This window comes from Ovis aries, chromosome 10 (genome assembly GCF_016772045.2).
Source record: "Ovis aries strain OAR_USU_Benz2616 breed Rambouillet chromosome 10, ARS-UI_Ramb_v3.0, whole genome shotgun sequence".
Lineage (NCBI taxonomy): Eukaryota > Metazoa > Chordata > Mammalia > Artiodactyla > Bovidae > Ovis > Ovis aries.
In genome coordinates, this window is record NC_056063.1 from 32,038,390 (window position 1) to 32,065,507 (window position 27,118).

At 47.5% G+C, this 27,118-nt stretch overlaps 1 protein-coding gene across 3 annotated transcripts in view; it reads left to right on the plus strand.

Moving 5' to 3' along the window:
- FLT1 (fms related receptor tyrosine kinase 1) overlaps window positions 1-27,118 on the plus strand; it is a 208,841-nt gene that overhangs the window by 142,587 nt on the left and 39,136 nt on the right. For all 3 annotated transcript variants that reach the window (XM_015098156.4, XM_060394469.1, XM_060394470.1), the window contains 3 exons: window positions 5,703-5,834; window positions 20,149-20,255; window positions 25,564-25,696. In XM_015098156.4, the coding sequence (XP_014953642.3) occupies window positions 5,703-5,834; window positions 20,149-20,255; window positions 25,564-25,696 (372 nt within the window). The remainder of the gene's footprint in view (window positions 1-5,702; window positions 5,835-20,148; window positions 20,256-25,563; window positions 25,697-27,118) is intronic.

Genomic DNA, 27,118 nt, shown 5'->3' on the forward strand with positions numbered 1-27,118 from the left:
AAGTAAGTGAGAGCAGAGGAGGAGAACAGTGTGATGAGGCTTCAGAGCCTGATAGTCACACATCCAGGTCCGTGCCTTTGCTGTCATGCAGCGTGCGGCCAAGCCAGAAAGAGGAGCTGTGCTTGTTGACTTTGGACACTCTCTCGCCCCTTCTCTCCTCCACGTGGTGGGAAGAGGGACCCGGGCCAGATGATGTCAGCTCGGCAGCATCTCTGGCTCCATCCTCTCACCTCTCCGGTTACACATCTGCCTCCTTGGGTGCAGTCCAAGTCCTCGAGCTTTGTTTGATCATGCCGTGAGCCTTAATTTGGGATCAGAGTGATAGGAACTTGGTTGAGATGCAGGTCAGTGCAGTGGAGACAATCATGGGTAACCAGATCGCTGCTCTTCCTGACGTCCGTTGCCCCGACCACCCACTGTCCAGCCACACTTTCTCTCTCTGGGATCATCCCTTACACCATACCTTACTTTTCAAAGCTTTTACTTAAATTATTTCTACTGATTCTCATAGCAAATACCGTGGAGTAGGTACAGCAGAATGTTTTTCCATTTGTTTGTTTCACAGATGGGGAAACGGCCCCAAAGGGATTCAGTGATCTAGCCAAGGTTACAGGGGAAAGCTCTGGGTTTTTTTTTCCAGAACCACCCTGGACTCATCCCTGATCTATTCCTGGATCCAGTAAAGCACCAATCCCTGTGGCTTGTTTCTGCAAAGTGTCTGCTTCCATTTCTTCCCCTCCACTTCCTTTCCCACCATCCAGACTCGGAGCCTCATCGTTCCTTGCCTGAATGGCCACTTGGTGAGCTGGACTTCCAGATACCACTTTTTCCTCATTCCAGTCCATCCTGCATTCTCCTTCTAGACTAAACTTCCTTAAACACGGCTCTCATGTCATTTCCCTCAAAAGCCTTTGTGACCCTCTCCTTCTCCAATGAATGAGAACTCCTCAGCCAGGATTTCAAAGCTCTCCTTCATCTGAACTCACCTTCCCAGTCAACGACTCAAAACAGGTGCTTTGAAAATAAAAATGGCTAAGGAACACATGAAAGGATGTTCCAAAACACACACACACGCAGATTAAGACAACTCATTTTTTCTCTATCAAACCAACAAAGTTTTGTGTTTTGTATTTTTCAGATGTTTCTGCCCAGTCCTGGCAGGAAAGTGATAAAATTGTCTCTCACCCTCTGCTGGCCCCAATGTTAACTGGAATAATATTTTGGGAAGGAAGCTTGATTATATGAATGAAGAGCTTTTGACCTAATAGATCTGTTTCTGAAAATCTAGCCTAAGGAAATAATCTGAAATTAAAAAAAAAAAAACCCTTTATGCTTAAAAATGTCTTTGCACTATTGTTTATAGTCATGAGTGATTAGATATAACCTAATACCAACCAGTAATTTACACGCACAGAGGAGTCAGTGTTTAAAGCTGTATAAGCATTAGGAGAACCATAACAGCATTTCACAACTGGATTTGTTTTCTTTCTCTGCCAGCACCCTATTTCACATCTTCTTCTCTTGCTTCAAACTTCCAAAATTCCTTCCTCCTCCTCAATTTCAACCGATGAGTTACTTCTTGTTTACTGAGAAAGTGTATCACCAAATTGTCGGATCTACCTGTCCCATCCTGAGCTCTCCGGATTCCTGCCCAAGGTCAGTTTGGCCGCTGAGTTCCATTCCCTCTCACTTCTGGTATTGTGCCTTCGGTGTCCTCTCTCCTGTTTCTCCCTCAGTATCTTTTTCCCCCTCCTTCCTTCCCTCCTAGATTATTCCTATCAGCACATGAATATGCGATACAATTTCACATTTCAAAACAGAATTCACTCCTTGACCTCATGTAGGTCTCTTCTCCCTGAAAAGCTAACCTGCACCCCGTCTCTCCTCCATCACTTCCTGTTCTCTATGTTGTCACGCTTCTGCCCCGGATGTCCCTGAAGCAGCTCATTGTCAGACCCAGCAGTTCATTATCCCCCATTTCTGTCTTCCTAGTTTCTCAGCTGCTCTGAACGCAGCAGATCCCTGTTCTTCTCTGTGAGCTCTCTCCTCAGATCTAGGACTCACGCTCTCCTGCTTTTCTTGCGATCTCCCGGGCTACTTCTTCTAAGCCTCTGCTGCTTCCTCTTCCTCTAATTTCCTGGGGCTCGGGCTTCAGACCGGCCGGACTCACTTCCCATGAGCTTTGTTTCCATTCCCCTGGCTGTCCCTGCTTTCCAAATGTTGATTCCACTTAGCTGGCTCTAACCCTGACCTCCCTGATGCTGGGAAAGACTGAAGGCAGGAGAAGGGGGTGACAGAGGATGAGATGGCTGGATGGCCTCACCGACTCAATGGACGTGCATCTGAGCAAACCCCGGGAGATAGTGAAGGACAGGGAAGCCTGGCGTGCTGCAGTTGGTAGCAGAGTCGGACACAACTGAGCGACTGAACAACAACGCTGACCTCTTCCCTGGGCCCCAGTGAAACCTCCTTTGGGATGTGCCACGGGACCCTCACAAGACAGAACTCTCGATTTTTCTCCCTCAAACCTGCTCCCCCACAGGAAAGGTACCACTACCCTCACAGTTATTCAAACCATCAGCCTTGAAGTCACACGTTTATGACTTGGTATTTCAAGTACCACGTGCTAACCCGTTAGCAAGCCTTCACAAAGATCCCCGATACCACCAATTCCTACCACTTCCAACAAACACAGTTGCTCCAGGCATTTCCCCTGGTGGTACAGTGGATATGAATCTGCCTGCCAGTGCAGGGTACCTGGGTTCGATACCTGGTCTGGGAAGATCCCACAGGCTGTGGGGCAACTAAGCCCAAGTACCACAACTACTGAAGCCTGAGCACCCTAGGGCTCATGCTCTGAAACAAGAGAAACCACCTCAGTGAGAGGTCCACACACAGCAACTGGAGAGTGGCCCCCACTCACTGCAACTAGAGAAAGCCTGCATATGGCAACAGAGAGCCAGTGCAACCCAAATAACTACTTAAAATTAAACATTACTTAAATTAAAAATTAAACTGCTTAATTGTAAAAACAACCACAATCACTCCAGAACAAAGCCACCGTGTCGTTCCCTAAACAAGCTCCTTGCTGCCCCTACGGGCTTTCAGTTTGTTACTTCCTGTCCCTGAAATGCCCTTTTCCATGTCTTTACCTGGTTCACTCTAGCCCACCTCCCTGGTCTCTGCTCAAACGTCACTTCCTCAGAGTGAAACAGCCCACTAAGATAGCTTCCTCACCCTCCTTAACCTGTGACCCTCCTTAACCTGGCTCATTTTCTTCACAAACTTTATGGCCACGTGAAATGACATTGTTTGTTTACACTTCTCCCAAAGTATAACTGAAGCCCTGTGCAGGCAGGGAGTGATCTGCCTCGCTTATCGTTGTACTACCAGCATGTAGACTAGTGTCTAGTACCTTGTTGTTGTTTAGATGCTAAGTCGTGTCTGATTCTTTTGTGACTCCACGGACTGGCCCTATAGCCTGCCAGGCTCCTCTGTCCATAGGATTTTCCAGGCAAGATACTGGAATGGGTTGCAATTTCCTAACCCCGCGGATCTTCCCCGCCCAGGGACTGAACCTATGTCTCTTGCATCTCCTGCTTTGGCAGATGGGTTCTTTACCACTAGTGCCATCTGGGAAGCTCAAGGTTAAAATATGATGTCAGTAAACAAGCTGTGTAAAAAGACCACTTTAAAAAGACTAAGGGGGACTTCCTGGTGATCCAGTGGTTAAGACTCTGTGCCCCCAGTGTAGGGGGCACAGGTTCAATCCCTGGTTGGGGAATAAGGACTGCACGTACTCCTTGGTACAGCCAAAAAAAAAAAAAAAAAACCTAAAGGACAATTGACTGGGAGTGAGAACATAGGTTTGTTTGTATTTTTATATTCTTTATGCTTTCCAATATATTTCTCAAGTTTTCTATATTGAATGTTATTCTTTATAATCAGGAGAATACAAACTATTTCAGCTAACAAAATACAGCCTCTGGTCTGGTCAGGCCCAATTTATTCCAGAACCAGCACTCAGCGCATGTTCATTCCAGGGTCCTGCTCCTTCTCAGTGCCCCCTCTTTCTCCCATCACCTCATAATGGTTTAGACCTTAAGCCAAAGCCCACTGCCTCCGTGCTGCCTTCCCTGACTTTCCTATTCTTAATGAGCTCCTCCCTGCCCAGACTTCACATTTGATTGGCTCTGCAATGCTACATGTATTGATTCTCACTCAAACATTTTCTGTTTGCTGGTGTGTGTGTGTGTATGTGTCTGAGAGAGAGTGTGTGTGAGTGTGTGTTGGGGTTAGTGTGAGTTAACTGTCCCTCAGCAGACGCCACACCTTAGCCTGCCCCTTCCCACCATCAAGTCTCAGCCTCAGACTAAGTAGTCAGTACTCAAACGCAGGGTGACAGTACTTGGTACTGAAGCAACTGGGTCTGGAAGCTGGATCCCCCTCCCTCCACCCGCTCCACAGTAACACTTCAACCTACACTTACTGAGCACCTACTGTGTGCTGGGCACTTGCTATCCATTTTTCCATTATCGAGTAGGAGCTGTTTTCACTGTCACCTTAAGGTGAAGGACACGGAAACAGAAAGGTGAAGTAGCTGGCCTAAAGGGACAAGCTGCAGGTGGTGAAGCCTCATTCAAAGCCCAGCCCACGCTCTTCACCACCGTGACCAACGAGAAAGGCCTGGCTTTGACCCCTGAGCCACAAGTGTGCCTTCCGTCCGACTGCAAGCTCTCAGTTGAGTTCCTTAACCTCCCCGAAGCTCAGGGTCCATGTTTGTAAGGAGGAGACAATAACCCCTTACAGGATGATTGTCAAGACAGGAATGGGGACTGGGAGGGAGGCCCAAAAGGGAGGGGATATATGTATACTTAGAGTTGATTCACGCTGATGCATGGCAGAAACCAACACTGTAAAGCAATTATCCTCCAACTTAAAATGGGGTCTCAATCTTGCCTGGCACACAGAAGACATTGAGGGAATGGTTCTTGTTATCAGTCAAAAGGAGAAAAAGGTGGCAGAGGATGAGATAGTTAGCATCACCGACTCAGTGGATATGAATTTGAGCAAACCCTAGGAGATAGTGGAAGACAGAGGAGCCTGGCTTGCTGCAGTTCATGGAGTCGCAAAGAGTCAGACATGACTGAGCAACTGAGCAACAACATTGCTATTATTATTATTAGATATACTCCTTCCCTGGGGCTTCCCAGGTGGCACTAGTAGTAAAGAGTCACCTGCAATTCGGGAGCCCTGGGTTCGATTGCTAGATCGGGAAGATCCCCTGGAGGAGGACATGGCAACCCATTCCAGTATTCTTGCCTGGGAAATCCCATGGACAGAGGAGCCTGGTGGGCCACAGTCCCACCGGGGCCACAGGGTTGCAAAGAGTTGGACACGACTGAGCGAGTAACACACACACATGCACACACTTCCTTGACACGTGCTCTTCCAAGGTGCAGGCAGCTGCCCCATCTTTCTCTCTGGCCTGGGTCAGACCTGCATCTCCAGAGTAGCTTCAGAGCTCCAGAAGGTGCCGCGAGACAGCCTGGACAAGACCAAACAAGCAGCGCTGGCGCAGGTGAAGCAGAGCTCGGATTTCCTCATCCGAAGGCATAACGCTAGGAAGAGGGCTGTGTCACACAAGTGGCTGTTGTCTCTGTCATCCAGGCCCACTAATGTAAACATCTCTCACTCCCCAGGAATTATTTTAGGACCGGGAAGCAGCACGCTGTTTATCGAGAGAGTCACGGAAAAGGATGAAGGCGTGTATCACTGCAAAGCCAGCAACCTGAAGGGCTCGGCAGAGAGCTCGGCCCACCTCACCGTGCAAGGTAAACAGCTGCCAGACACCTGCTTCCCCGTTTGGTGAACTTGCCAACTCCCAATCCCCCACTGTCCCTCCAGTATGTTCCTTTCCCCGACTTCCTTCTCCCCTCCCCGTCCCACTGGGCTAGCCTGTCTGGTCCCTCCCCGCAAGGCCGAGGGGGAGGACATAGGCCGGCCACCCTGGAGAGAGGCGGCTGTCGGAACACAGGCTCCGGCAGAAAGTAGACCCTGGAAGATGGGAGAGCCTGTCAATGCCAGAGCTGTGACGTTAACCCCCAGAGAATGGCTAGAGTGGCCACACCTGTGAGAAAGAAGTCCAAGAAGACAGAAGCCAGGCATGGAGAGAGAAAAAAAAACACGCGCCGGAAATTATTCATTCTTTTCCCAATCCCCTTGAGTTACACATACTCTGGCTCTTCCCCGTATTGTCACAAGCCTGTTTTTAACATGAGATGGGCTGCACAATGGGCGTCCCAGGTGGTGCAGTGGTAAAGAACCCCACTGCAATGCAAGAGACCCAGGTTCGATCCCTGGGTCAGGATGATCCCCTGGAGGAGGGCATGGCAGCCCACTCCAGTAGTCTTGCCTGGAAAATCCCATGGACAGAGGAGCCTGGTGGGCTGCAGTCCATGGGGTCACAAAGAGTCGGACATGACTTGAGCACAGGCTGCAAAACATGATCAGAGAGAAGCCACACATGGTAAACAGACCATGACGAAGAAAAGTATTCCACAGGCTTCCTCAAACAGCTCTGTTGAGCAGCAAAACCCAAAGAGGCCACATCCTAGCCTGGGCTTTGGCCACGTGGCCTCCATTCAGAAAAGAGATTAGACCTTGATTTTAATTCTCCAGTGCCAACAGTCGTCCAAAAACATGACATTTACAGCACCATAAAGTCTTCAAATTGGCACCTCTTAGGTGTACACATCTATGACTCACTGAGGTTTCACATGCCGATCAGTGGCCTATTTGCAAATGCTCCCAAGGAGACTTCAGAGTATGTAAGAATTTCCTAAGGAGGAACTAAGGGAGAAGGCAATATTCATCAACGTTTCTGCCCTGGAAACTACACTACTTAAAGATGGTAACTGAGAATTTATCATCCCCCCCTTTTTTTTTTTTTTGGCTGTACCTTGAGGCTTTCCATATCTCAGTTCCCTAACCAGGGACTGAACCCAGGCCATGGGTGTTAAAGCATTGAATCCTAACCCTAGACCACCAGGGAACTCCCCATCAATCCCAGTCTCTTACAAGGAAATGATCCTGGAGAGTCTCCTGAAAAATTTGAAACTACCACCAATTTACAGTTTCAGAAAAAAGTCGAGGGTAGCATTTCCCAAACCCTTTAAGTTATGGTCCTATTTGTCTCCTCAATCCTCCTTGTTTTAAAGTATCAACTCATTTGCTTACACATGGAGAAGATAACGCATCAAGGGTACCTCTCTCTCTAACACTTCCTTCTGTAAAGGACTGTTCATTGATACTTTAACAAGGACCCCAGACTGCATCAGGGAGGGCGGGGTGGAGATCTGAGAAGGGGGTGCCTCCCGAGAATGAAGAGGTCTCCCTGATCCTCAATCCTGGGCTCCGATGGGTTGGGAGAAGCCCTTGCCTGAAGCAGGGATATTTATGCAAGTTCGTAGATGACCACTTCCTGACCCTTCCCCTCTTCTGCCAGGCTGCTCTGAGTTTCTTAGAAGCCCCACTGCTTCATGACATCGGTGAGTCTATCCCACCCACTGGCTGTGACCACCACTCTGCCAGCTGCCTCAGTCTGTTGTCAGCCCTCCTGCAGCTGTGGCCAGAGCAGGGGTGGTGTGGAGCCCCAGGCCGGATTGGGGGCTAAGGAGCCAGGGTTCTGGCCATCAGTCAGCCTGACTCACAGCAGAAGGCTAAGCATGGCCTGGGTTCACCATTAACACAGCCTGGAATGCCTTCTCTCCAGGCGCCTCTCTGTTTCAGGCGAATCCTCCTTATTCTCTAGGGCCAGTGTAGATGCTTTCTGCTCTGTTACAGCCTCTGGGATGAAAGCTGAGTCAGATATACATCCTTTTCTCTCCTCACCCACACCATTTTCCTTCGATCTTGAATCAGAACTTACTCTATTCTTCCTTTCATGGTTAGTTAGGAATCGATATGCTTCTCTTTGGGGGCTTGCCTGGTGGCTCAGGGGTAAAGAAACGACCTGCCAGTGCAGGACATGCAGGTTCAATCCCAGGTCGGGAGGATCCCCTGCAGGAGGGCATGGCAACCCACTCCAGTGTTCTTGCCTGGAGAATCCCATGGACAGAGGAGCCTGGTGGGCTCTGGTCCATGTGGTCACGAAGGGTCGGATAGTGACTGAGCACATGAGTCTCTTTGCTACTGAATTACAAGCTTTTTGAAGCAGGAGCTGTGTCTGCATTCCCTCCCCAGCACTTAGTAGGAGACTGGTATTTACTTAGTACTTTTATTTAGTACCCTTATGTGCAGGCGCCAGGCTAGACGCTTGACAAACTGAATCCCACTAACTTCATGAGAATCCAAAGAAGGAATATTATGCTCGGTCTAAAGATAAGAAGATGGAGACTTGAAGAGATTAAATTACTGGCCCAAAGTTGCACCACGAACATGCAGCGTGGCCAGGACTGACTTGAGTCTAGGTCTTTGCAAACTGCAAAAGGAAGGTTTCCATTCTCCTGAAGCACCCCGGGAGCTTGTCTGCAAGGCCTTAGGGTTTAACTGAGCCCACCCACCCTGCTCCTTGTTGTCCTGTCTCCCCGCTTCTAGATGGCTTCCCCCGATTCCTCCTCCCACGAATGTCATGCTTTTCAGCAAAGTCAGGCAATGTGGTCATCTCTCCAAGTTTCTGTCAACCTGGATCATTCACTGTTGAGGAAACGGGAAGTGATTTTTATTGAACGGCCCACATCGGCTGCCTTTCAGCTGAGCTGACCCCTGTCATCTGTGGACATCACCCCTTCCCTCTCAGACAGCATTCCTTTCTTCTCTCGCCCTCCTCCAATCCATGCCCAAGTCTAGAGTCATCTTTTTACAGGACTCATCTTTGTAAAAAGATTTGTTATTAGAGCATAGTTGATTTACAGTGTTAGTTTCAGATGTACAGCTGGGTGAATCAGTTACACACACTCACTCTGTCTTAGATTCTATTCCCAGACAAGCTGTTACAGAGCATGGCACAGAGTTCCCCACGCCACACAGCAGGTCCTTATTGGTTCCCTACTTTATACAGAGTGTGTTAAATGCCTGACCTACAACTGTTCCGCCCCGGCTTCAGATGCTGCAGGGGCTTCTGGCCACCATTCTCCTCATCCCAGTGCGTCAGGTCCTCCTCCAGTCTCAGCTCTCACCCCCCTCCCCACGCCCCAGCCCCTCAGCTGGACTAAAGCAGAACACACCCCGTCCCCCCGGTCCTCTGCCCATACGCATCATTCTCCTTCGGTCTGAACAGCCTCCCTTCTCCGCTTGTTCCCTCCAGACAATCCAACTGGCACCTTTTATTCTTCGTTTTCATTGTTGTCCACTCAATTCACAACACTGTGTTAGTTTCAAGTATATAGCAAAATGATTCCGTTATATGTATATATGTTCTTTTTCAGATTCTTTTCCATGACAGGTTATTATAAGATACTGAGAAGAGATCCCTGTGCTACACAGTGGGTCCTTGGTGTTTAAATTTTATATATAGTAATCCTAGTGAAGTGAAGGCTGCTCAGCGTGTCTGACTCTTTTGCGGCCCCATGGACTATAGCCCGGCAGGCTATAGAAATACATCACGGTACTGTTGAGGGCAACAGAGAGGAACCAAATTAAATTAACTGTTAACTCAACAGCTTACCTATTTGCCCAGGACTGTGCAGGATATGGGGGGCTTCCCTGGTTCGATCCCTGATCGGGAAGATTCCCTGGAGGAGGGAATGGCTCCCCACTCCAGTATTCTAGCCTGGAGAATCCTGTGGACAGAGGAGCCTGGAGGGCTACAGTCCAAGGGGTTACAAAGTGTCAGACACTACTGAGTGACTAACACTTTCACTTTCATGCAGGATATGGGCTTTTGAGAAATGCTCCCTAACCTCCATGTGCTTTGAAAACCTCATTGAAAGGCAATTAAGGGGGACATGGAACCAGGAAAACCAGATCAATAGACATTTTGAGCTCCTCCTACAGGTAAAATAGAAACACTAATTGGTAGTAAACAGACTACACAATGCTGCTGATAAGGGCTAACAGACTTCATAGAGGCTGAAAACGATAGGGAGAGTGACTTGACCTCTGAACGAAGGCTTGCAGGATGTTGGATTAGCCAAGCGAATGAGGCAGGAAAGAAGACAGTGAGTTATGAGTAATTCTGGACCTCCCACATCCAGACCACCCTTGGCAATGACAAAGTCCAAATAATTCTCAAAAATTCCTATTGACTAGTCCAGTGACTTCTGTGAGAAACTGGTTACTTTGTAAAATATTGTATTCTGTTGAAGTACAGTTGATTTACAATGTTATGTTAATTCCTACTCTATGGCAAAGTGATTCAGTTATACACAGACATACATTCTTTTCCATATTCTTTCCATTATGCTCTATCACAGAATATTAATATAGTTCCCTGTGCTATGCAGCAGGACCTAGTTGTTTATCCATTCTACATGCAATGGTCTGCATCTGCTAATCCCATCTGCTTATAGCCACATAGTATTATTTTTGCTTATACAGTCAGTTTTCACTTAGAGGCAGGTAACTTCACTTTTATCCTGAGGGGGGTTGCTTTCTGGCATGCCAGCCTTACAGGTAGGATTTTCTGCCAGATATCCTACCCCTGTGAGGACCCTGAGTTTCGTTTCCAGTCCCCAACACTCTGGGAAGCCATGAAAATTGAATCTGCTGTTTATAAGGTTCTGTAAAAACCCTCAGAGCAGAAATGCCTTCACAATCCTATTCAACCCTACTTCATTCCCACTTTCATGCATATTTTGGCCTGTTGTGTCAGATTGTTTTAAACTTTTATAAAGATTTTTTAAAATATCCAGTTGTTTTAGATAATTTCAGGGGGGAGAGTCAATGCAAATCATTTATCCTTTTGGCGGGGTCAGAACTGATTCCTCCCACACCCCGAGGAATTGGTCCCTTTGATTCATGACCTCTTTTTCCTCATGGGGCATCAGTCTTCAATATCACTTAGAGAAATAGTATAATTTGCAAGGTAGCTGCAGCTACTCTGTACACGGCTCCTTACTTTCACCCATAATTGCCCCCAACAGCTATGCTTTTCTGAGTCTTCATGTCTGCTTTTTATAGTTTGCTTTCCTCTTCCTTCGCTCTCTTTTGCAGCTTTTTTCCTGCTCTCAGAAAGACTGTTGTATCTAGCCTCTCGGCTGAAAAATCATGGTTAGCTGAGAAATTACCTGATCAGCCATCATCAAACCATACCTGAAATATCCATACCCATCTCTAAGAGAAGCATAAACAGATGAAGCCATATCCTAATAGGGTAATGATAAGACAGCGCAAGGAAAGGAGGATGTTTAGTCTAAAAATGAGTCAACTTGGAGAGAGGGGGTGACATGACTGTTTTCTTCAAATATTTAAGGCATTATCAGACAGAGGAGACACTGGCCTTACCCTTTAACACTCCAGAAAAGAGAAGCAGAACCAAGAGAGGGAGATGGTGGCAACGTTTCAAGGAGGCAGGTTTCAGCTCCCTAGAAGATAATCTTGAATAGGAAGAATTTCTGAAAGTTGATATTATGTGGACCTTACAAATTAGTTGCAGTATCTTGACTAGAAGTACTGTGGGCTAATTGAATAAAACTTTGATCCTTGGATGCTGTTCAGAACAATTAACGGCGGTACCTGCTTCGTAATTTCATCACTGAAATGAGATTCTTGCTTCTGGAGTCTAAATCACTGCTTCTCTCTCTGGTAGCTATGAATTAGGTGCATCAAGCTGAAGACTTGGCTTCCTAATATATGCAACCTAGACCCTCCCCCCTGGCCTATATCTTGTCAGGTTGAGTTTAGGAAGTGAAGCTGGGCAAATAAGTTGTGTCTGTGGCTATGTTTAACAGATTGAAAGAGGTTCACGCATTAGCCAGGAAGGAAACTGTCTGCTCTTTTTATTTCCTTTGAAAAAGGATTCTTATACTCCTAGATAAAACAATGTGTTATTTTTGTATCTGAAAAGGATGAGCGGACTGGGGAATCAAAGTGGCTTCTTTAAATAATCACAGGTCTTGTTTGGTTTGGACTGCCCAGAAGCACATGTGGAGTGCTCAAAGGGGAAGTGCTAATATTAAAAACAACAGCAACAAAACTGTTACTAACCAGAATAGTTTCTGAAATTAACAGCCCTCCATAGTGAGGGGACTGTTACAATGCACGGGTGGCGCATTTTCATCCGAGGATTTAAAATAAACTCTATTTTATTATTCTAACTAATAACCACTATATCTATATACATATATGTATGTGTATATATGTTGGGTTGGCCAAAAAATTCATTCAGGTTCTTATACAGCGTCACTGAAAAACCTGAACTTTTGGCCAACCCGATATACAAATACACACATTCTTCTAATACATTTAGGCTTTGCTATTGAAATAATAGCAAAGCATAATAGTAGCATTTGTCATCATGCAAGAGAAAACAACTTGGAGAGTAGCTACCATTTTTAACATTTGTTAAAAGCTTATTTATTTTGGGGGCTCATGTCAGGTCTTCTTTGCGGCATGGGGAGCTCAGTAGTTGCTCTGGCAGCATGTGGGATCTTAGTTCCCTGACGAGGAATCAAACCCATGTCCCCGGCCTTGCAAGCTGGATCCTGAACCACTGGACCACCAGGGAAGCCCCTGTAACATTTTTTTGAGGATGACTAATGGATGCAAACAGGTGTGGTTTGTGAATTTTGTGCCACAATAACCCCACAGTGACACATTTCAGGAAAGGACACACACGGCAGGAAGGATATGCTACGTTCCTTAACAAAGTCCCAAGTGTAAAGAGAAGGAAAAGCTTGAGCAGACTCGTCTTAGAGACTAGCCTCTCCCCTCTATCCTTCTGAGCCTCCTCCGACACAGCTCTCTGCCCTGGCTCTCCTGGCACTAGGAAGGGTGTGATAAACTAATTCACACGGAGATGTTGGTGACTGGTGTCACTCCTCTCCTGGGAGAGAGAGTTGAGCTAGCAGCTCCCCGATTTCACCCTGGAGGGCTGGGGACAGGCTGTGCGTGCCTTTGTACTGAAAGCTAAACAATGACAGAAAGCTGGCCTCGATCGAGAATGCAAAAAACGGTGCTGGAATTCAGTTAGAACATCTCACACTTGTTGACCTTGCAGTGCACCATTTTAAGCACATAATATGCATCAGTCTTCTTCGCTTTTGCAATAATCCAAGGAGGGTTTTTTTTTTTCTACTTACAAGTGAGAATCTGAGGCCCCAAGAGGGTGAGGATTCTGTCCAGGGTTACAAAGCTGGGAAGTGGCGGCGCTGAGAACTGGATCCCTATTTAACCACTCTGCTTACCTGCCCCTCCACCTGGTGGGAAAGAGGCTCTGTTCTGAAGTCAGGTGTGTCCCTGCCCATGAACCATGCAACCCTGGACAGATGACTTCCCTCCTGGAGCCTCAGTTTGCTCACCTGCAAAATGGGTGTGAATTATGGCATGCCAACCATACAGGGTTGCTGGAAGGATTAACAAACTTAACAGTGCATATGGCATATGATAAAAACTTCTCAAATATATAAGGAGAATGGCAGGCTACAGTCCAGAGGGTCACACAGAGTTGGACACAACTGAAGCAACTTAGCATGCACACCTTATTTGTTAATATGATAAATTGAATTCCATTTCAACAAAACTTGCTGTATTATACTTTTTCTAGACTTAGCCAGTAAGTCACACAAATGGTGTTCCAGGCCACAAAATTCCTATTTGACCTAAGGCTTTACCTTACTGTGATAAAAATGTTACAGAACTGATAGAATCGCAATTTTAAGTATCTTTACCCAAAGTTCCTCTTGAAATGTATTTCAAATTTAATCCAAATACAGTATGTCCACAGCTCACTTCCCAAGTTGGTGTCTGTATACCAAACTCTGTAGTATACATATAAGGCTTCACAATTCGTATGTACACCTAAAAGTAAGTGTGTGTATGTGTGCACTTAGTCGCTTCAGTCATGTCTGACTCTGCGACCCCATGGACTGAAGCCCATCAGGCTCCTCTGTCCATGGGATTCTCCAGGCAAGAATACAGGAGTGGGTTGCCATGCCCTCCTCCAGGGATCTTCCCAACCCAGGGGTCAAACCTACATCTCCTGCTTCTCCTGCGTTGGCAGGCGGATTCTTTTGTGTTGTGCTACCAGGGAAGCCCTCATAATCAGCATGACAGTCAGTCTAAATGTAACTGGATTCCTGGTTACTGGATTTTAGGTTAAAGGAGCTGTAACCTGGCTTGATTGACTCCCATGGGCAGCCAGGTTCAGGTGTCTTGATTGATTTTTTTTTTTATCCATATATAAACATTTACTGAGTCTTTCACTAGGCCAGTGCTTGAGATGCAGAGTGAACAAGAAACACACCCTTCTCTTGATGTCCCAGTAGCATAATGGGCAATAAACCGACATGAATGGTCCCCTCAAAACAACACCAGAACCAGAGAATAACTCCTAAGCCATGCTGAGTGTTAGGCCAGTTTCTCAGGGAAAGTAACTTAGTGGTTTACGGAAAATGGTCAGTACTTGGGTCAAAGTCTGATTAGTTTTAGAAGGAAAAGCAAATTGTGTTTTACGTAATATGTTTGGATGAAAAAAAAACTATGTTGCACTTGAAGTACAAAGAGTAATAAAAGGAGGACTTCCCTGGTGGTCCAGTGGTTAGGACTCTGTGCGCCCAACACAGGGGGCATGGGTTCGATCCCTGGTCCGGGAAGTAACGTTCTGCATGCTGCATGTGTGTGTGTGTGTGTCAGTCTTCTGATCGTGTTCGACCCTTTGTGACCCCATGGACTGCAGCCCACCAGGCTCCTCTGTCCACGGAATTCTCAAGGCAAGAATACTGGAGTGGGGAGCCATTCTCTTCTCCAGGGAATCTTCTCCACCTCGGGATCAAACCCGTGTCTCCTGCATGGCAGGTGGATTCTTGAACGTCTGAGCTACCAGGGAAGTCGGCATGCCACATAGCATGGCCAAAAATAAAATAAAAAATAAACAAAAAGTAATAAGAGGATTTTTTAAAAGGAAAAGAGAGTGAAGCCTCCAAAATAACACCTAGTTTTATCCATCTCTCCTGTGAGGTGGGGTGCTGTTGGCACGTCCACACTTTAGGGATGGGGCTGGCGCACAGAGCCCCGGCACTCACAGCTGTGTGCAGGGTCAGGGAAGGACTTCCTTCTCTGCAGTCAAGGCAGGCCTGGGGCTAGGGCCCTGGCCTCTTGCTGGGGAGTTGCCCTCACTTCTTGGGAGGCACCACCCGGCTACACCACAGGAGCTGAGCTACCCAGTTCTGCTGCCTGTTCACTCAGGTGGTCTGGGGCCACAAAGAGCCACGTGTCCCAGCCGGGATGATGCTGCCACATCACAGCCTGGGTCCCATGCAGACAGCGCTGCCCACCACCGTCAGAAAGGCTCAGGGCAGGATGGCAGGACACAGTCAAGCTCTGCAGACTCTAGACAAGACATGCCACCTTCCGAACCCAGCCCTTCCCCCGCCTGCCCTTCCTACCCCAGCAGGGATGGGCCGAAGCCCGGGAGGGAAACTGACACGGTACGTTCTGGGCAGCCCGGTCTGCAATCTGAAATAAGAGGTACAAATACCTGACCTTTTTGAATCAGCCACCTTCTTGTCATCACCCCATATAAAAACAGCCTCATGCCACGTCCATGCGGCACATTCACACCCATCAGACAGGAGGGACGGCCCTGAGATCCAGTGCTAAGTCCCATTATTGTCAAATCCACCCATGTTCCCCCACCTCCTACGCCCGCCATGTACAGCTGGGCTGTTTCATGCACCAAGCTCATCAGCTGACACCAGCGAGGTGAAGCTGGGTCCAAGGCAGGCCAGTGTGTGGATGTCTGACCCCTGAAAACACAGCCAACAGTGGATGAGAAGAGATGCTGCTGACTTAGGTCAACCTACAGCGGATGATCCTCGTGGTTACCTTCCGAGCAAAGATGAAAATCAAGTTACCGGACGAGACAGAGGCTGAGCCTGGATACCAGGTCTCACAAAATGAGTTCAGTGTTCAAAAAACAGTAACAGAGTATTAAACAGATCTTTCCCTTCTAACCAGTGTTCATCGAAGATGTTTTTAATGAGCTGATTCCTTAAATGCCTAAGTGCACCCGGACACATTCAGTCCCACTGCAAGGAATCTGCCTGAGTAAGGACTGTGGGATTACTTCGGGGGTCAACTTCCTGCCCCTGGGAATGCAGTGGGAAAGTTCCCACTGTGGGCGGGGTCTCTCGGGGTCAATCCTTGCAGAGACTGTACGCAGACTGTGCTCAGTCCCAGATGTTCTCGGCTCCTCCAGCAGCCAAAGGCCACTGTGTCCCCAGCAGGTCCCAGTCTGGTTTTTGGTTTCATAAAACATATCTGCAGCATAAGCAAAGACACGTGTGTGTGTGTGTGCGCGCGTGCACGCGAATACTGAGAGGAAACATTAAATCTCTCACCTCAGGGGCTCATACATGCTCAGTTGTTCAGTCGTGTCCAACTCTCTGTGACCCGCTGGACTGCAGCCCACCAGACTCCTCTGTCCATGGGATTCTCCAGGCAAGAATACTGGAGTGGGTTGCCATTCCCTTCACTAGGAGATCTTCCCGACCCGGGGATTGAACCTGCGTCTCTGCATCTCTGGCACTGCAGGTGGATTCTTTACCATTAGTGCCACCTGGGAAACCCAAGGAAACCCAAACTCATTAACTGGTACTTATTGTCTTCCCATCGAGAGGACCCATACTGAGAGAAGAGGGGGGTCATGCCTGGAAATTTCTCAGTCGATCTCATGAGATTCAGGGAAGAATAACCACAAGCCACCAGAGCAGCAAATGAAGCCAAGTCCACTCATTCGTTTAACCAGCACTTTCAGGATGCCTGCCTGCCGCATGCCAGGCACTGCCCTCTGCACCAGAGGCATCACTGTGAACCAGAGAACCACCTGCCGCTGCTTCACTCAGAGCTCTGAACACACCTGTCCATTCATACCTGAACACCAGACCATGAGCTCCTTTCTGTGTCCCTTCATTTATCACCACATTCCAGCCCCCCAGAGCAGAGCCTGGCACTTGGGTGATGTTCTATATGCTTATTGGGTGAATATACAAGAATGGGAATTTGGCCTGAACCCTTTGAAAGTTTCATGAAACTCTCTAGAGGCAAATCAAAGTATGACTTAATCCACTCAATTGGTGAGTAAGGTGTGACCTCACCCCTGGGAAGTTTTTTATCTGGTAGACAAACAGTGAGGGCAGAAGCACAGCATTGGAAGGGCTGGTCTATTTATGAAACTACAAGTATTTGGATGAAGAGCATGTAGGGGGATGGTTGGGCCACAGGAGATGAGGCTGAAGGAACAGGTGAGGTTGGGCAGACAGGATGTAAGAGCTTGGGTTTCTCTCCTGACAGTGCTGGGGGTAGGCAGCAATGATGAAATTTAAGGAGCTCCATCACTTTGTTGACAAAGGTCCATACAGTCAAAGCTGTGGTTTTTCCAGTAGTCATGTACAGATGTTAAGTTGGACCATAAAGAAGGCTGAGCACTCAAGAATTAATATTTTCAAAATGTGGTGTTGGAGAAGACTCTTGAGAGTCCCTTAGACAGCAAGGAGTCCAAGCCAGTCAATGCTAAAGGAAATCAGTCCTGAATATTCATTAGAAGGACTGATGCTAAAGCTCCAATATTTTGGCCACCTGATGCGAAGAAGTGACTCACTGGAAAAAACCTTGATGCTGGGAAAGACTGAGGGCAGGAGGAGAAGGGGGCAGCTGAGGATGAGATGGTTGGGTGATATCACCAACTCAATGGACATGATTTTGAGCAAACTCTGGGAGATGATGAAGGACAGGGAAGCCTGGCGTGCTGCAGTCCATAGGGTTGCAAAGAGTCAGACATGACTGAGTAACTGAACAACAGGATAGAATCTCTGATTTGGCAAGATCGTGTGGGCTCGAGCAGAGGAGAGACTAGGGGCTCCAGGCTGGCTAGGAAGCTGCTGCGGCCATTCAAGGGGACTGCAGGGTCCTTGACTTAGGTGGTGATCCTGCGGTAGGACAGGAGGAGAGGATTTCATGAGCCATGGAAGGAGAATGAACAGGAACTGGGGGTGGGCTGAAAAGAGGAAATGCCAGAGTCCCCTCCGGATGAGAAGACACAGCATGGCGGGGACTGTGGCCCACAGGGACTGTTTGTACGTGGTGACTGAATGGAGAAGAGGAAAGAGGCTCCCATTTTTAGCTTGTGTACTTGCTCCTGTTCCGGGCAGAGAAGCTGCACTGGCTCCAGCTGCCCGAGGCCCTGAGTTGAGAGCACAGGGATGCTCAGAATTCTTGTCCTGCTCTTGCCCCACCTCCATGTCCCAGTTCTGGGTCATCACACACACCTTCCCCTGCCTACAGTGCCTTCCCCTGCCTTCACCCCTGCAGGTCAAGATCCATGTCAAGTGTCACCCCTCCCTCAGCCTCTAAACTCTCTGTACCTCATTTCTTTCCATTTGCCTTAAGCCTCCTGGTTGGGTTGTAAGTGAGCTCCTGGTAGCGACAGCTTTCCCTGAGTTACCCACCTGTCTCCTTGCCTGGAGTCGGATTCAATACATCTTCACTGAGATAAAGAGCCCAGGGACTTCCCTGGTGGTCCAGTGGCTCAGACTCTGTGCTCAAAAAATGCAGGGGCCCCCAGTTTGATCCCTGGTCAGGGAACAAGATCCCACAAACCTCAAGAAAGATCAAAGGTCCCGGATGCTGCAACTAAAACCCGGCACAGTCAAATAAGTTAAACCAAGAGCCTCCCCGCCAAGATGAAGCCCTTATGCATGAAATGGGGATATTCTTGCTCCCATGCTTCACAGACAGGTGTGAGGACTTGACGCATAGTAAGTGCTCAATAAAAAAATACCATCATCTATATCACCATTTCTTGGGGGCTGGGGGGGGTGCAGTGCAGGGCAGGAGGTGCCATGGAACACAGCATGTAGGACTTTAGTTCCCCAGCCAGGGATTGAACCACTGCCTGCCAGGAAATTGCCTCTCCATTTCTAAAGGGAGCAAGTTTCACTTGATCTTGGCCTCACTTGATACTGAGTCTCTGTCTCCCTTTAATGGGCTTCCCTCCTAGCTCAGTCATTAACGAATCCACCTGCAACACAGGAGACCCAGGTTCAATTCCTGGGACGGGAAGATCCCCTGGAGAAGGAAATGGAAACCCACTCCAGTATTCTTGCCTGGAGAATCCCATGGATCGAGAAGCCTGGTGGGCTACAGTCCATGGGGTCGCAAGACCATCAATGAAGGTTAAGGACAAGGGCATCCCTTTAGAGCTCCCAGGACACTCCCCTGGCATCGAGAAGCAGGGAACCTCGGTCCTGGCTCACCGGGGCATTCCTTTAAATCCCAAGGAAGATCCTCTCTGGAAGCTTCTCTTGGATACCTTGGGTCTTTTCTTTCTGGTCGTGGAGAAACAGTGCTCGGCTTTCATCTCTGGTTCTGAGGAACAAGGCAATGGGGAAGAATCAGCTCCAGCAGGTCCCTTGGCTCAGCTCCGCCTGAGGAGGAGCCTCGGACGTGAGCGCCCCAGACATGAGTGGTAAGACCTGGAGGGTTGGCCTGTCTGTTCCAAGAGGAGCAAGCGGGTGATTGTGACAGTCCTGGAGCTTTATTTTTATTTTTAAAGTCTACTTTGAAGACGTTTGTGATTCCCCAGGGAGACTTTTTATGTCCTTTTTTTTTTTCTTTTTCTTTAGAATTTCCTCTCAAACCCATTAGGGAGATATCACATCGTCCAGATTTAGCACTTTAATGAGGTCTTGTTCCTGCCTTAATTTTTTTCCCCCATTTTTAATTTCTCCTCTGACTTTTAACTCACTATTTCTGGAGTTGTTGGCAAACTCCACAGCAACATTTCTGGAAAGTCTTTTCATTTCCATGTGAGTTTATGACGATAATAGCATGAACCCTGCCTGACCCAGAAGGTGAGAGGCTCTGTGCTGGGAGCTGATTATGTTTGCCCTGATGAAGCACTTGGGGGCCACTGACCTCTTTCTGTCAAATCACAGACCCAGGGGTTGTGAGCTGCTGTTTAGCGCCCTCTTGGTGTTTTTATCTCTCCAGGGACCTCAGACAAGTCTAACCTGGAGCTCATCACTCTGACGTGCACCTGTGTGGCTGCAACCCTCTTCTGGCTCCTGTTAACGCTTTTTATCCGAAAACTGAAAAGGGTAAGAATATTTCAGATGAAATTCTATGCTCCTTTTGGCAAAAATCTGCCACAATGCCCAGTGGCACTGCTGGCGTAGTGACATCGTGCTGCTGCGGCTGCTGAGTCGCTTCAGTCGTGTTCAACTCTGTGCAACCCCATAGACGGCAGCCCACCAGGCTCCCCCATCCCTGGGATCCTCCAGGCAAGAACACTGGAGTGGGCTGCCATTTCCTTCTCCAGTGCATGAAAGTGAAAAGAGAAAGTGAGGTCGCTCAGTCGCATCTGACTCTGTGCGACCCCATGGATGGCAGCCCACCAAACTCCTCCATCCATGGGATTTTCCAAGCAAGAGTACTGGAATGGGGTGCCATTGCCTTCTCCGGACATCATGCTAGGTTTCCCCAAAAAATGCCTGTTCCCCTAGATGCCTGATGTCCAGAGCAGGCCCTGAACAGGTGAGCATGGTAGATGAATCATTAAATCATCTCTCAGGACTTCCTTCCCTGTTTGTCTGGCAGTTAAGACTCCGCACTTCCACTGCAGGGGGCAAGGGTTCAATCCCTGGCCAAGGAACGAAGATCCCACATGCCTGATGGCCAAAAAAAAGAAAATCCAAAAAACAAACATCTCACCCTAACGTGGAGTGTTCAAAAAACAAAGCTAGAACAATGAACAGATGACTATGTCCCACACACAGAAGGAACACCTTCAGTGTAAAAGGAAGTCTTTAAGATCCGAGAAATATTCATTTCCTTAATCTCACTCTCTGCTAAAAGACAAAAAGGAAAAGGCAAAATAAAGGCCCACTTCTGTCTTATCTGTCTGCTGTTCCATCCTCTGAGCCCCATGATAAAATTAAGTTCTTCAGCCTGTGAGGCTCAGGTTGGAATTCAAGACATCAGATTCCTATCATTAGGCCTGGTAGCACAACCGGTGCTTCTCCGGAGCTTACTGGGTTGGGAGGAGGGGGCGACGAGCCAACACTCCTTCGTTCATTCATGCCTTAAATACTCCCAGGCGCCCATTCAGGGCGGAGGCCAGGCCCTGTGTAGGGCTCTCTGGTGACAGAGCAGAGGAGAGGCTGCTGTGTGCAGTCTGGGGAGAGGCTGACTGTAGCACAGGCAGAGGTCAAGGGGTGACCGGAGTCAGCCGACCACATAGCAGGTAAGGGAGGGGAAGTCTGCAGGCAGAGGAGACGCAGTGAGGCGGTCAGACTGATCGGGCAGAGGTGGGGGCGGCAGACGAGGGGAGGCCGGAGCGGAGAGGCTGTCCAGGCAGGCCCTGTAGGCCATGGGAAGCGACTTCCTCCGTGTTTTAGAAGAGGAAGCCTTGGCGGGGGGTGGGAGGGGCGGTTAAGCAGAGGTAGGTGATTTTAAATGTGAGAGGCCTGTGTCTGGAAAGACGATTTCAGGCTGTATGAGGAGGAAGAACCAGAGTGGACAAGAGTGAATAGAGAAGAACCCAGTGAATGGAAGAACGCAGTCCAAGTCAGAAATGACGGTCGCTTAGTCCAAAGGATTAGACTTGAACAGATATTTAGGGGATAAAATCAACAGGACTTGTAAAGTACCAAGGAGAGACCGCCTCAATTTCTAGAGCTGTATTAGTCCTTATTAACATGCAAGTCTTATTTTTTTAAGAATGATTATATTATTTTCATTTAAATTTTTTAATTTATAAAGACTAGTTTTGGTTGCTGTTAAAAGATATTACATTAAAATATAATATATAGAAGAAAAATATATCAAAGAAACAGTTATCTTTAAGGAGTTCTGAATTAGAAAATCATTACATAACATGACAAGCTCATCTCTTATGCTTTATTTTTTTTTTAATCACTTTAAATCACTTTCACCATTTTATGTGCTGAGTGTTTGTGGCACATTTGGGGAGCTCTTTATGTCATATCTCAGTCCTTTCAAAAACACGATATAAATATATTATTATTCCCATTTTAAGGAGAGGGGAACTGAGGCTCAAAGAGGTAAAATAACCTGCCTAGAGTCACTCAGCTAGTTAGAGTCGCAGCTGAGTTTTGAACTCAGGTTGTGTGACATTAGACTCGCTGTTCGAAACCAGGAAGGTTATACTTCCAGGGTTGGTATGTCGACTGGCAGCCCTCCTGCATGGTGAATAAATAACCTGTGGCTTCTGCTGCGTGGCGCGACTGGCTTTAAGACACGACAAGGAAAGCCACTGCTTTCGAAGGAAGCAAAAGGTAAACAACGGGATTTGGAAAGGGGAGGTACATCGTATAGGAAAACACATCTAACAAAAGCTGAACCTGCCAGATCTGCAAGGGCGGTACAAAGACTACAGAGTTCAAAGGAAGAGAGGGCAGAGAAACTTCAGAGAGAGCTCCGTTTTGAGACAGACTTTGAAGGTTGGTGCTGGAAGGAAAGCAGTAGAAAAACAGCCCACCCTCACTCTGGCCCACTCCCCAGGTTCGGGACAACGTCTGGGTACTTTGCATATGGGAGCTTAGTGGAAATAACACTGAAAAGGCACTCTGGGACTCAATCGAAGAGGTCCCCTGTATGTCTAAAAAGTCAGAAAGCTTGAATGTCAACAAGAAAGGATGAAGGCAAGAAAGGACCAACTCAATGACAGAATGCCTATAGGATTTGAGAAGTAATTGGTTTGGGAAGGCAAAGAAGAATAAGGCATCAAAAACATATCTCCAGCTGATTTCTCTAACCGCTGTGTAAATTCCTCACTGATAAGGACTGTATTTTCTCTTTTCATCCTCACCCTGCACAGGCCAACTAAAGCTAATATTTATTCATGCTTACTATACAGCAGGCCCTTCGAATAGCTTTTCATAGACTATTTTGCATGATATTCACAGCAACTCTATGAGATAAGTACCACTACTGACACTGTCTTACTGATAAGGAAACTAGGCTTAATAAAGTTAAGTAACTTGCCCAAGGTAATATGTAGGTTCTGTTTCAAACCCAGGCCTCCACATCTGGGCTCTGAAGCGCCTGACCAAGCAATTCCCATGCCTAGCACCTAGTGGGTGCTCTGTGTGTTTGTCAGTTGAAAGAATAAGCATTGGTCAACCAAGATTCTCCCAGCAGGCTCGTCTCAAAGCCCTTCCTGAAGGTCTGTTGGGTATCTCCTCTCATCTGCCTTAAGACAAACCATAGGATTCCTCAGGTGCCATGTGGGCAGACTGTCTTCCGTGGGCTGCTCCCCTGGCTCGGTCACCACCCCTGCCCATGTCGCTCAGCTCCCACAGGACCCAAGCTGTCCCTGGCTGGGCCGCAGCTCTTCCTCTGCTCTTGGGAGACTGGAGACAGTGTCTCATGGCCTTGGCTATTGTGCACGCTGAGAACTGGAGTCATCAAAGCTCCTCCATCCATGCCACTCATGAGCACCCAGGACCCTGGGTGGGAAAGAACACTCCCGTCCAGCCCTGCAGCCTCGCACTAGTGTCTTTAAGTGGGCGCCCCCCCACCCCCACCCCATCTACCATGCTGGCAAACGCAGCTCATGACAAACATGCTCCCTATCTGTCCCCATTTTCCACTCTTTGTGGAGCCCCGGCAATCTTCCTGCCCTGAGCTATCTGTCACACATTTCAGTGATAATTTTTGTGAGAAAGAGGCAGATTGCAAGTGATGGATGAGGTGAGCTGTGACAGTCCAGGACGGGGTGAGTCAGGGCCAAAGAATGTGGGCGGGTGTGAAGTCGAATGGATAGGGAGGTTTGCCTTCTCTGCTCAACTCTGATCCTGTTTAGGGAAATGCACAGAAAGGAAGGGCCCTAAACTCATTTAAATGAAGTGTAAGTAACTTCTAGACAAGAGTTATCAAAACCCAGCCTCTACGGGCAAGTGTACTTCTTTTCTGTCCTGCCTATGGAAATGCAGTCAATTCTACAATCAATCAATATAATCAGGGTATATTACCCATGAATGTGAACCTAACACACTAAATGTAAATCCAGTTACATATGATCTGAAATAAAGGGTATGTTCTGGGCTTCATTTGCATCACCAAGATAAAACAAGCACTAGAAGGTAGGTACCACCTTATTTATTCGACATCTTATTATACCAGTGGCCAAAAGAACTTGGAATATAGCTGTGTATAAGTCTCATCCCTTTGCCTTTGAAATAATCAACTTCTATTTTTTTTAAATTTTGTTTATAGCAAATATTTACTCTCTCTTAACTTCAATTTCTCACTGAAGACAAATCTATTTTCCTTTTGTACATTTTTCCTTTTTCTTTTCATCTTTTTCCTGCCTGAGAGTCACAGCTATGCATGCTAAATATATAAACTTGCAATGTGCTGAATAACCTTGCATTTTACATGAATTTTAATGTAAATACTCAAACAGTTCAGATGAATCCAGTCCATCTGAATAGGGACTCACAAAATTTTGGTCACCAGGAAACTTGTGGAGCCTACTTGCTGGTGGATTCCTTTATATTATTCTTTCAGAAGGGCTGACTGGTGTTTAAGTTCTGAGCTCAGTACCCTTTTTCTGTAACTCCTTCAGGTGAATCTTATTCTAATCTCACTCTAGCCTTTTCAGGTTGCTGTGGCAACCAAGGGGCTTTCTGGGTGTCTTTAACCACCTCATATGAAACGCGCTTCTCCACTGTCCCAGGGACCCTGGGTTTACTTGGCCACTTTAGCCTTTCTTACAAATCCAGAAAAGCCACAACCCACTGCTGACCCATCTGCCACGCGTATTCCTGGAGAATGACCATGGAAAGTTATTTATAGTCATTGTTTGGAATGATTTTATTTAAATACTTTGAATTTTTTCAGAGAAGAATTATGTGGTCACTGCTTGGTGGTGGTTTAGTTGCTAAGTCCTGTCCGACTCTTTGTGACCCCATGGACTGTAGCCCACCAGGCTCCTCTGCTCATGGAATTTCCCAGGCGAGGATACTGGAGTGGGCCACCCTTCCCTTCTCCAGGGGATCTTCCCCACCTAGGGATCAACCCACATCTCCTGCATTGCCAGCCGGATTCTCTACCACTGAGCCACCAGGGAGTTTCTGATCACTGTTTAAGAAAAAGCATTAAGGTCACTGCAGAATCTGAGCGCATTTGGTCCGAGACAGGACAGTGGAGGGGGTACCAGAGAAACGCATCGTGAAAAGAGTAAGGAGTGGCTTGATGGAAATTGCATGCTCGCGTGTGATGTGTCTATGTGCATGCAGAGGGCACGTGCTGCTCCCGACCATGTGGTTTCAGCCCAATGAACCAAAATAGGACCTGATGATGCCAAGTATTGTTTTACATTACATATCTGGGTTTAAATTGTTCCCTGGTTGGTGACTCTGAGATCTCTTTATTCCTTAGTCATCTTCTGAGATTAAAGCTGACTATCTGTCGATTATCATGGACCCAGATGAAGTTCCCCTGGATGAGCAGTGTGATCGGCTCCCTTACGATGCCAGCAAGTGGGAGTTTGCCCGGGAGAGACTTAAACTGGGTAATGTATTTGTTCCCTGGATTCCTAAACCTGCACCAAGCACCCACTGCCCACAAAACACAGTGCTCTGAGCAAAGCAGAAGTAACTAGATGCGGGATTCTATTCTCTAGTTGCTCAAAAACCAGCAAGGGAGACAGACACAGAGATAAAGAATTCTCTGGACTGGTGAGACAGCAGGTCAAGGGGACAAGGCAGCACCCGTCCCTTCTTTCAACAGTCATCAGGCGTCTTCACCGAGCAGCTGACACCCATCTCAGTGGTAGGGATGCAAAGGTGCTTGAGTCCATCCCCTCGAAGGGAGAAGGACACGGACATGAGAGCAGATATAGTGAAGGGGAAGGGAGCGATTAGTTTCAGCAGCGTCTCATAGGCACTGTTAAATAACAAAACTTCTGTAGGATGAGAAAGTGGTGAACATGTGCCCCAATGTTCATCGCAGTACTGTTTACAATAGCCAAGACATGGAAGCAACCTCGAGGTCCATGGACAGATGGATGGATAAAGAAGTTGTGGTACATTCATATAATGGAATGTTACTGAGCCATTAAAAGGAATGAATGAGTCAGTTCTAGTGAAGTGGATGAACCAAGAGCCTGTTACACAGAGTGAAGTAAGTCAAAAAGAGAAAAATAAGTATCGTATATGCTAAGTCACTTCAGTTTTGTCCAACTCTTTGCAACCCTGTGGACTGTAGCCCTCCAGGCTCCTCTGTCCATGAGATTCTCCAGGCAAGACTTTTGGAGTGAGCTGCCATGCCCTCCTCCAAGGGATCTTCCTCACCCGGGAATGAAACCACGTCTTTATATCTCCTATACTGGCAGGTGGGTTCCTTACCCCTAGCACTACCTGGGAAGCCCCAATCCCATGGGCTTTAGTCTCCCAGGCTCCTCTGTCCATGGGATTTCCCAGGCAAGAATACTGGAGTGGATAGCCATTCCCTTCTCCAGGGGATCTTCCCAATCCAGGGATCGAACTCGTGTCTCTTGCATTGAGGGCAGATTCTTTACCATCTGAGTCAGGGAAACCCAAATATCATGTATTAACACATATATTCCCTGGTGGCTCAGAGGGTAAAGCGTCTGCCTACAATGCAGGAGATGTGGGTTCAATTCCTGGGTCAGGAAGATCCCCTGGAGAATGGAATGGCAACCCACTCCAGTACTCTTGCCTGGAAAATCCCATGGGCTGAGAAGTCTGGTAGGCTACAGTCCATGGGGTTGCAAAGAGTCGGACACAACTAAGCAACTTCACAACTTCACTTCATGGAATCTAGAAAGATGGTACTGATGAACCTATTCACAGGGCCGCAGTGGAGTTGCAGACATAGAGACAGACTTGTGGACACAGCAGGGAAAGGAAAGGGGGGGACAGATTGAGAGTAGCTGGAAACCCGCATATGACCATGTATAAAATAGGCAACT